The sequence below is a fragment of the Ctenocephalides felis genome, unplaced genomic scaffold (assembly GCF_003426905.1).
Source record: "Ctenocephalides felis isolate EL2017-DRISC unplaced genomic scaffold, ASM342690v1 CF-g0.4_SCAFFOLD_00845, whole genome shotgun sequence".
Classification (NCBI taxonomy): domain Eukaryota; kingdom Metazoa; phylum Arthropoda; class Insecta; order Siphonaptera; family Pulicidae; genus Ctenocephalides; species Ctenocephalides felis.
Window position 1 is genome coordinate 7,807,335 of NW_020536999.1, and position 11,311 is coordinate 7,818,645.

At 30.2% G+C, this 11,311-nt stretch overlaps 1 protein-coding gene across 1 annotated transcript in view; it reads left to right on the top strand.

Annotated features, from left to right (window-relative positions):
• The window catches only part of LOC113364114 (spectrin alpha chain), a gene marked incomplete at both ends in the record, with an annotated part of 40,968 nt that overhangs the window by 18,171 nt on the left and 11,486 nt on the right, over positions 1 to 11,311 (top strand). Inside the window, 5 exon segments of the mRNA XM_026606583.1 lie at positions 1,409 to 1,600; positions 3,015 to 3,415; positions 6,521 to 6,638; positions 6,794 to 6,835; positions 9,637 to 9,785. Of these exon segments, the coding sequence (XP_026462368.1) occupies positions 1,409 to 1,600; positions 3,015 to 3,415; positions 6,521 to 6,638; positions 6,794 to 6,835; positions 9,637 to 9,785 (902 nt within the window).

An 11,311-nucleotide genomic window follows, 5' to 3' on the forward strand; every position in this document is an offset into this window, starting at 1 on the left:
TGTGCGTGTGTATGTGTGTGTGTGTGTGTGTTTTGTATGTCCGCATTTTTTCGTCCACGTTTTTGGGCGCACGGATCAACCGAATTGAATGGTTTAAAAAAACATTCGATGCCTATTGATAGGGTGATGTGCTGATTAGTTTTCGGCAAAGGCAGGTCACTCAATTTGTAATAATTGAGAGAAGAGGTGATTAGTTTTTGGCAAAGGCAGTTCTCGCCATTTCGAAGATACAGAGCCAAATGTGCAGAAAATGGCAGTTTTTGAGTGAACTAAGCGTTCGATTTGAATAATCTAAAAAACTGTCTGTTTTGACAAAACAATTGCTTTTGAGGATAAAAATTATTACATCTTTTTTTATGTTCTATATAATATTTTTGTAATTTTGGATTAAAAATTTAAAAAATCACCCAGACTAAGCACAGTCTAAGCGCCACTCTGGTGCAAATGTTTACCCAAGTGCGTTTAGACTCTTTATGTATGGAGCACTTTTACAATTTTGTGAAAACTATTGAAAAATGTGAAAATGCCGCCAAGCTAAGCACAGTATAAGTGAAAATGTCGCACAGAATTATTTGCAAATGCGTTTAGACTGTGACTATACGGGAGCATTTTTCAATTTTGTGTAAATTAGGCAACTATTTTTTTGAAGTTGAATTCGAAATGAAATGACGATTGTTAATGTTCTGGAGATAAATTGATTTACGATTTACATTTGATTTGCTCACAAGTTAGCAAAAATAATGAAATTTACAGTATTTGTAATAATATACACCTAAGTCTGTTTTTACACGGTAGATTGGTTCCAGAAGAAGCCGTGTAAAAAAAAAACCTTGTAAAAAAAGACATTAATCTTATACAAAAATGGGTGATTTGTTCCTAATCTCTAAAACCTATTAAAATTAGTGAATAACAAGAATTTTCAGGGTATTCCCCTAAATTAGTGCTATTCACATTTGCTTTGACCAGTAAAAATTGTTTGTACGCGCTAAAGGGGAATTCACTTAAATCTTTAAGCTAGTGTTCGCAAACTATCGATACTATCGATGGTTTCAGACTTTTTTCTTTCATAAATACTTTTTTGTGATATGAACATACTTCGCAAAAATTAAATTTGACAAAAAAAATTTAAGTACATAAAATTTCAAATCGTGCTAAATGGAATAAAATCGTGTAAAAAAATTAAAAATATTCAATTTTCAAACCGTGTTATATCAAAACCGTGTACAAAAAGACCGTGTAAAAACAGACTTAGGTGTATTTGAACACGTTTAAAATTTCTCGAATATTTCATTACGGTACCGGAAGTTTCAGCAATTTGCCTTAAGGCACGATGCCATACACCACTAGTTAAATATTTATTTGTAATATTGATTGCACTTTAAATTTACAAATTCAAATGTTTTTTCAGGAGAACCATGCCCAAATTGAAGACGTTGGTGAGGATCTCGAACAAGTGGAAGTATTGCAAAAGAAGTTTGATGATTTCCAGACCGATTTGAAAGCTAATGAAGTTCGTTTGGCTGAGATGAATGAAATTGCTATGCAACTCATGAGTTTAGGACAGACCGAAGCTGCTTTGAAAATTCAGACACAAATGGAGGTCAGAATAATAAACCTAAATAAACAATCTGTTATTATTTTTATTAACTTCCCGAAGGAGAAGTTTATGTTTTCATCAAAAAATCCGATTCGCTAATTTTATGTTTTCTCGACGTTTCGAACCATTCTGAATCGAATGAGACCAAATTTGAAAAAAGTATGTGTGTGTGTGTGTGTGTGTGTGTGTGAACAGATTTTTTGCCGTAAATCGACGTTTTCTCGAAAACGGCGGGACCCAATTCAAAAATTTAAAAGCCATTCGATGTATCTCGATGAGGACTAGCATTTCTAAGTTTTGTGCGACGATCGGCCGGGCCGTTTCTTTGTAAATCGCAGAAAAGTGAAAATTTTTTCGTCCACGTTTTAGCCCGCAATTCTGAATCGATTCTGAAAATTTAAAAACCATTCGATAGATATTGGTTGGGAATCGTGCTGATTAGTTTTTGGTAAAGATCGGCCGGGCCGTTTTCTTGTAATAAAGTTTTTAAAAAAAAAAATCGACGATTTTTATGATTTTCTTTTTGACGGTAGATACCATAGTTTTCTAGGTCATACTAAAATATTACGGCCCTACGACAACTTGTTTAGCTTTCGTCAAAATTTGCAAAAATTGGTATCGTTTTTTTGACATTTGTCAAAATGAGATCTTCGATCGACGTTTTCTCAAAAACGCCTTAACCGATTTCAGATATTTAAAAAGCATTTGATGTATCTCGATGAAAACTATCGTTTGTCAGTTTTGTGCGACGATCTGCCAAACCGTTTCTTTGTAATTCGAAAAAAAAGTGTTAAACTTTTCGTCCACATTTAAGCTCATCCTACCGAACCGATTTTAAAAAATCAAAAACTGTTCGAAAGATATTAGTAGGAAATGATACTGATTAGTTTTAGGTGAAAATCTACCGAGCCGTTTTCTTGGAATTAACTGTTGAAATCAAAATTTAAGCAGATTTTTATGGATTTTTTTTTTTAGTGATATGTACCACGGTCTTATAGAACTTGCTGAAATATTACGGCCTTACGACAAATAGTTTGATTTTAAAAATTCATCATTTGAGAAAATGAGTAGTTCTTTTGAGATTTGTTAAAATTAAAATTAGACTATTTACTTGGTATAATGATATAGTAATTGGTCTTGAACATAATAAACCATTAAAGTCCTGGAAACTGGTTCAATTATAAAAATTATTGATTTTTGAAAATTTGCTTTTAGAAAATACTCCTAGTCAAAGTGTTCGTTCGTTTTCAATCATATGTAATAAATCCACTCGGAATACTTTTAATGACTCATAAATTAAATTATTTTTTATTGATTAAGTCGATTATTTAAACATATCGGGAAGTTCATGTAACTTGCCTCAAGGCTTAATACCAAACCAACTAGTTTAACTATTTGTTTATTATTTCTTTCCCAGGATCTGAATCAAAAATGGACATCTCTCCAACAATTAACATCAGAACGAGCCACTCAACTCGGCTCAGCCCACGAAGTCCAGAGATTCCACAGAGATGTGGATGAAACCAAAGACTGGATGGCCGAAAAAGAAGAAGCCTTAGGCAACAAAGACCTTGGAAAAGACTTGCGTTCCGTTCAAGCTTTGCAAAGGAAACATGAAGGACTCGAGAGGGATTTGGCAGCTTTGGGTGATAAGATCAAACAGTTGGACGAAACAGCAAACAGGCTGATGCAGTCTCACCCGGATACCGCTGACCAGACTTATGCCAAGCAGAAGGAAATCAACGAGGAATGGACTCAGTTGACAACTAAGGCTACTAGCCGTAAAGAGAAGCTTTTGGATTCATATGACTTGCAAAGGTAAGATCAATATGATTTAAATAGACTGGGAATAGATGGATAAGGGGGCGTACATTGATCACGTGATCAATTTTTTAAGGATTTTTGGACCTGTTTACCAAAAAATTGTAAAATTTTTATTGATTTTATTAACTTCCCGTAGGGTAAGTTATTGTAATGGGCCGAAAATCGGAATTGAAAATTTTTACATTTCTCGACGGTTTGAAGGTTTCTGAACGTTTTGGCATACCTTAGAAAAAATGGATGTGTGTGTGTGTGCGTGTGTGTGTATGTATGTGTGTGTATGTATGTATGGATACAAATTTCCAGTCACGTTTTCGGGCGCACGGATCAACCGATTTGAATGGTTCAAAAAACATCCGATTCCTATTGATCGGGAAAAGAGCTGATTAGTTTTTGGCAAAGGCAGGTCCAACCGTTTCGGAGATACGGAGCAAAGAGTGCAGAAAATAGAAATCGTATTTTTGAGAGAACGGAGTATCCGATTTGAATGATCTAAAAAACATTCAATTAGTAATGATTGGGAGAAGTGTTTATTAGTTTTTGGCAAAGGCAGGCCCAGCCATTTTGAAGATACGGAGCTAAATATGTAAAAAATGGCAGTTTTTGAGAGAACTAAGCGTCCGATTTAAATGATTCAAAGAACTTTCTGCTTGTCTTAACAAAATAATCGATTTTGGAAAAAAAAATCGTCCCTTTTTTTTTTTTTTAGTTTTGTTGTATATCGAAAATATTTATTTTTAATTCTGACTATAGGTCTAATATACTATAGTAATAATTTCAATTCTGCAATTCAGTTTATATAATATTTAGAAATATATCGGGCCATCGCCTTATATCGGGCGACGTCGCTACCACTAGATGAACTGTCAAATCGTCGATTTTTAACGAATTTCTTTTTTGTTAGTTTTTTTGGTTTTGAGCACTGTTGTTTAGTTTATGATATCTGAATAGAAATTTTAAGTAACGGTATTTAATTAACTTCCCGTAGAGTAAGTTATAACCAGCCAGTAATCGCTAAAAAATCGAAAATGAACATTTTTATTTATCTTTACGTTTCAAAGGTTTCTGATCATTTTGGCATACATTAAAAAAATGGTAGTATTTAAAAAATCAAAATATAAAAAAATCAGATTTTTTAAAAAAATTGAAAATTATTAATTTCATGTTTTTTTTTCAAAATTTCCAAAAAATATTAAGTTTTCAAAAAATTTTAACCGTTCAAAAAATTTTAAGTTTTCAAAAAATGTCAAGTTTTCAAAAAACGTCAAGTTTTAAAAATCAGGTTTTTACAAAATGTCGAGTTTTTACAAAATGTCGAGTTTTTACAAAATGTCAAGTTTTCATAAAAAAATGTCAAGTTTTCCAAAAATGTCAAGTTTTCCAAAAATGTCAAGTTTTCCAAAAATGTCAAGTTTTCAAAAAATGTCAAGTTTTCAAAAATGTCAAGTTTTCAAAAAATGTCAAGTTTTCAAAAAATGTCAAGTTTTCAAAAAATGTCAAGTTTTCAAAAAATGTCAAGTTTTCAAAAAATGTCAAGTTTTCAAAAAATGTCAAGTTTTCAAAAAATGTCAAGTTTTCAAAAAATGTCGAGTTTTCAAAAAATGTTGAGTTTTCAAAAAATGACGAGTTTTCCAAAAATGTCAAGTTTTCCAAAAATGTCAAGTTTTAAAAATCAGGTTTTTACAAAATGTCGAGTTTTTACAAAATGTCGAGTTTTTACAAAATGTTAAGTTTTCCAAAAATGTCAAGTTTTCCAAAAATGTCAAGTTTTCCAAAAATGTCAAGTTTTCCAAAAATGTCAAGTTTTCCAAAAATGTCAAGTTTTCCAAAAATGTCAAGTTTTCCAAAAATGTCAAGTTTTCCAAAAATGTCAAGTTTTCAAAAAACGTCAAGTTTAAAAAATCAGGTTTTTACAAAATGTCGAGTTTTTACAAAATGTCAAGTTTTCCAAAAATGTCAAGTTTTCGAAAAATGTCAAGTTTTCGAAAAATGTCAAGTTTTCGAAAAATGTCAAGTTTTCGAAAAATGTCAAGTTTTCGAAAAATGTCAAGTTTTCGAAAAATGTCAAGTTTTCGAAAAATGTCAAGTTTTCCAAAAATGTCAAGTTTTCCAAAAATGTCAAGTTTTCCAAAAATGTCAAGTTTTCCAAAAATGTCAAGTTTTCCAAAAATGCCAAGTTTTCCAAAAATGCCAAGTTTTCCAAAAATGCCAAGTTTTCCAAAAATGCCAAGTTTTCCAAAAATGCCAAGTTTTCCAAAAATGCCAAGTTTTCCAAAAATGCCAAGTTTTCCAAAAATGCCAAGTTTTCCAAAAATGCCAAGTTTTCCAAAAATGCCAAGTTTTCCAAAAATGTCAAGTTTTCCAAAAATGTCAAGTTTTCCAAAAATGTCAAGTTTTCCAAAAATGTCAAGTTTTCCAAAAATGTCAAGTTTTCCAAAAATGTCAAGTTTTAAAAAAACGTCGAGTTTTAAAAAAACGTCGAGTTTTCAAAAAATGTCGAGTTTTCAAAAAATGTCGAGTTTTCAAAAAATGTCGAGTTTTCAAAAAATGTCGAGTTTTCAAAAAATGTCGAGTTTTCAAAAAATGTCGAGTTTTCAAAAAATGTCGAGTTTTCAAAAAATGTCGAGTTTTCAAAAAATGTCGAGTTTTCAAAAAATGTCAATATTTCAAAAAATGTCAATATTTCAAAAAATGTCAATATTTCAAAAAATGTCAATATTTCAAAAAATGTCAATATTTCAAAAAATGTCAATATTTCAAAAAATGTCAATATTTCAAAAAATGTCAATATTTCAAAAAATGTCAATATTTCAAAAAATGTCAATATATCAAAAAATGGCAATATATCAAAAAATGTCAATATATCAAAAAATGTCAATATATCAAAAAATGTTAAGTTTTCCAAAAATTTTAAGCTTTCAAAAACTATTAGGCACTCAAAAATTTTTACGTTTTCAAACAATTTTACGTTTTCAAAAAATTTGTAAGTTTTTCAAAAAATTTAAGTTTTGGCACGATGCCATGCACCAAGTTTTTGTATATTTCATTTTTAAGTTAGTTTATCAATAGCTTTTTTATTTATACATTTAATTTTTAATTAAGGTTCTTGAGTGATTATCGTGACTTGATGGCATGGATAAACTCTATGATGGGTCTCGTCAGTTCTGAAGAATTAGCCAACGATGTCACTGGAGCCGAAGCACTTTTAGAAAGACACCAAGTAAGATAAAAACATATTTCTACTAAATTCATTACTACACTTGTACATACATACATTCAAAATGTCGAAACTGACTTTAGTTTTACATTGGCTATACTTTATGAATTATGATTAATTTAGACTATTATCATTTTCAATTTCGATCGTATTTCTAGAATCACCGATTGGAAATTGACGCACGCTACGGGATACCTCAGGTTTTCAAATTTTTTGACTATTAAGTTTTTATACTTTTTGTACCTTTATTTAATTTATAACTGACCCTAAAAAAATATGTGTTGTGGTTTGGTATGATTAATTTGGCTTTTTCGCATGACGAATCAAAATTTTATCGCTCATTGTAATAAAATTTTGATATATTGTGAAAAAGCTTTAAGTAAAATGTGTTGTGTTGTGGTACCTTGATAAAAAATAGTTGATTAATAAAAAAAACAAATTTATGAGTCGTCATTCTATATGAGATTAACATAATATAAAAGCACAGGTATATATAATAATATTTTTAGAACATTTTGCACTGTGATTTTGTCTGGATGTGTTTGGAATTAATCCAAAAATATAAACTTATTAATCAATCAAAAAGTAATGGGGTAAATATGGATATTTGCATAAATGATAAATGACAAAATAAATTTTTTTGTAATATTTTTTTTTTGTGAGCACTTGAGAAAATTTAGAAACAAAACCATATCAACAAAATTTTATAATCGTTTGTTATATTTTTTAAGAGAACCAATTTGAGTAAATTTGACTATCAATTATTTGTTTTATGCAAAAATCCAGATTTTTGTGACTTCAACAACGTTTCCCTTTTTTACGAACATAGTTTAATTTTGCTGGGATATTTAATATTATTTGATTTTATTTTTCTGAACTAAAAGCCTCTCTTATCCAAAACTTTATTTTTTTTAGAATTATTTCCACGTTAGGGAATAAAAAATTGACTTGTATGGGATATCAACTTTTTCAACAACTTAAAATATTTTTTTATACATTCTTCTATTTTGTAATAATTTGGAAATTTAAATATTTAGTTTTCTCACCTTTAAAGTTTTGGAATTAAAAATTTTAAAATAGACACTTGCTAAATATTTTAATTTATGATACATTGAGCTATAAATAGGTATGATATCATTAGCATTGAAAGATTCTCAAATTTGAGATTATAAACTCTTTTAATTTGCTCGACAGTAGAGTTTCTTTTTAGTTTGCTCGTCAGTAGATTTTCTTTTTAGTTGGCTCGACAGTAGCGTTCTTTCTTAGAACTTCTCAATTTTTAGTTAGCTCAATTGTAAAATTTCTTTTTAGTTTGCTCCTCAGTAGAGTTTGCTCGACAGTTGAGGTCCTCTTTAGTTTGCTCGTCAGTAGAGTTCATTTTTTTAGTTTGCTCCTCAGTAGACCTTTTTTTTTATTTGCTCCTCAGTATAGTTTCTTTTTAATTTGTTTCTCAGTAGAATTTTTTTTAGTTTGTTTCTCAGTGGAGTTTCTTCTTAGTTTGCTCGTCAGTAGCGTTCCTTTTTAGTTTGCTCCTCAGTAGAGTTTCTTTTTGATCTGCTCGTCAGTAGAGTTTCTTTTTAATTTGTTCCTCAGTAGAGTTTCTTTTTAGTTTGTTCCTCAATAGTTTCTTTTTAGTTTGTTTCTCAGTAGAGTTCCTTTTTAGTTTGCTCGTCAGTTGAGTTAATTTTTTTAGTTTGCTCATTACTAGAAATTCTCTTTAGTTTGCTCGTCAGTAGAGTTCATTTCCAGTTTGCTTGTCAATAGTTTCTTTTCTAATTTGCTCGTCAGTAGAGTCCCTTTTTAGTTCGTTTCTCAGTAGAGTTTCTTTTTAAATTGCTCGTCAGAAGAGTTTTATTCCTTATGTTTCCTTAGTATTAGTTTTTTACGCGCTTTCATATTTCGACTCTGTTCAAAATTTGCAAAAAATCAAAATCAAAAAAATAGAAAAAAAATCTAATTTTTTAAAATCAATTTTTTTCAAAACATTCAACACTGAATTTTTTTTCAAAATTTTAAAAAAATAGGATTTTTGAGAAATTTTTAAATTTTTGAAAAACATTCAAAGAAATCAATTTTTTTCAAAAATTTCAAAATTTCTCAAAAATCCGATTTTTTTCAAAATTTTGAAAAAAAATCAGTTTTTTTCAAATTAGTTTTCGGTACGGAAAGTTTCAGCAATTTGCCTCAAGGCACGATGCCATGCACCACTAGTTTCATTTTATTCCAGATTGCTCGTCAGTACAGTTCAATTTTCCCTGATTTTTCCTTAGTAGAGGTCATTTTTATCCTATTTTATTTTGTATGTCAATAGAGTTTTTTTTCTTGTTTTATTCCAAACTGCTCGTCAGTACAGTTCCATTTTCCCTGATTTTTTCTCTGTAGGGGTCACTTTTATCTTATTTTATTTTGCATTTCAATTTTTTTTCTTATTTTATTCCAAACTGCTCGTCAGTACAGTTCCATTTTTCCTAATTTTTCCTCAGTAGAGGTAATTTTTATCTTATCAGTCAGTAGAGTTTTACTTCTTATTTTATTTCATTTGCGATCATTTTTATCTTATTTCATTTGCGTGTCAGTAGAGTTAAATATTCAGTGAGTATTTATAATAAAACATTTTTAATTTCAATACTTTGGAGATAAAACGTGAATTCTTTAAATATTTGAAATAAGTAAAAAGTATATAAATGTATAAAAATATTTTTAACAATTTCTGAAGAAGGACATTGTATATCTCCGAAATGTAGAAATAATTATAAATTGTTAAAAAAATATTTTGGAAAAGAGAAGGCTTCTAGATCGATAAAATATAATTATATATATATATATATATATATATTTATATATATATATATATATATCCATTATAACAGTAGCATGCCTGGCCAATTGTGATATTTTACGTTGCGCCCATCGATGTTGTCCTAATTCTAAATTTTGAGAATTAACAAAACCAAAATGCCACAAAATTTGCTCTCACTAAACTTCTATATTTATTAAACAGGAACACCGTACAGAAATTGATGCTCGTGCAGGAACATTCCAAGCCTTCGAATTGTTCGGAGGCCAATTGCTCCAGAGCAACCATTATGCCAGTGCTGAAATCCAGGAGAAAATTGAAGCCATGGCCGAAGCCAGGGAGGAACTAGAAAAGTCAGTAAATATAATATGATAATATTAGAGTAATACCCCGCTTAACGCTGTGGATACGTTCCATCAAAGTAGAGCGTAATGCGAAACAGCGCTACACTAGGCTATGTAAAAATAAAAACAATTATTAACTTCCTGTAGGGCAAGTTATAGTAATGGGCCGAAAATCGAAAATGAAAATTTTTGCATATCTTTACGTTTCAGAGGTTTCTGAACATTTTACTGGCATTCCTCAAAAAAAAATAGGTGTGTGTATATGTGTGGAGACAATTTTTGGTCGACAATTTCGGGCGTATGGATGAACCGATTTGAAAAAATTCAAAAGGCAATCGATTCCAATTGATACAGAGATGTGCTGATTAGTTTTTGTCAAAGGCAAGTCCAGCCATTTCGCAGATACAGAGCTAAATATACAAAAAATTGTAGTTGTTGAGGGAACTAAGCATCCGATTTGAATGATTCAAAAAACTTTCTGCTTGTGTTTATTTGAAGTGTATTTCAATTTTTTTCTAATTTTTTTTTGTTTGTATTTCGAAAATAATTCAGATTTTAAAATTATTTCTGGCTAAAGTTCTCAACTCACTTATATACTTTAAATAAATAATTCTATTAAAGTTTATATAATTCTTATAAATTATTTGAAAACATTAAATATTCCTCGACCATTATCGACTCGTTACGATACGGGAAGTTCCAGCAATTTGCCTTAAAGTACGATGCCATACACCACTAATTTTTTAAAGCTCAAATTAATACCACATTATTATTTTTTGCATAAATAAAAACAAAATATAAATAACAAAACGAATATTCTTGAAAAAAAAAGAAATAAAATTATCATTAATTCTTTATTTCTTTGACATTTTCACATTTACCCCTTCAAAACCTGGGTCGAAATAAAAGAGCGCTAAACGAAACAGCGTTAAGCGATATCAATGTATTTTCACTTTTCAAAACAGCGTTAAGCGGGGTATTAATGTATATTTACTCCTTCAAAACCTAGGTTGAAATAGAAGAGCGCTAAATGAAACAGCGTTAAGTGGGGTAACACTCTATATTTACACCTTCAGAACTCGGGTTTAAATAAAAGGAACTCTAAACCGAAACAGCGTTAAGCGGGGTATTACTGTAAATTTACCCCTTCAAAGTCTGGGTTGATATAAAAGGGCGCTGAACGAAACAGCGTTAAGCGGGGTAATAATGTATATTTACTTTTTAAAACTTGGGTTGAAATAGAAGAGCGCTGAACGAAACAGCGTTAAGCGGGGTATAAATGTATACTCACTTTTCAAAAACTGGGTTGAAATAGAAGAGCGCTGAACAAAACAGCGTTAAGCGGGGTATTAATGTATATTTACTCCTTCAAAACCTGGGTTGAAATAAAAGAGTGCTGAACGAAACAGCATTAAGCAGGGTATTAATGTATATTCTCTTTTCAAAACTTGGTTTGTAATAGAAGAGTGCTGAACGAAACAGCATTAAGCGGGGTATTACTGTATATTCACTTTTAAAACTTGGGTTGAAATAAA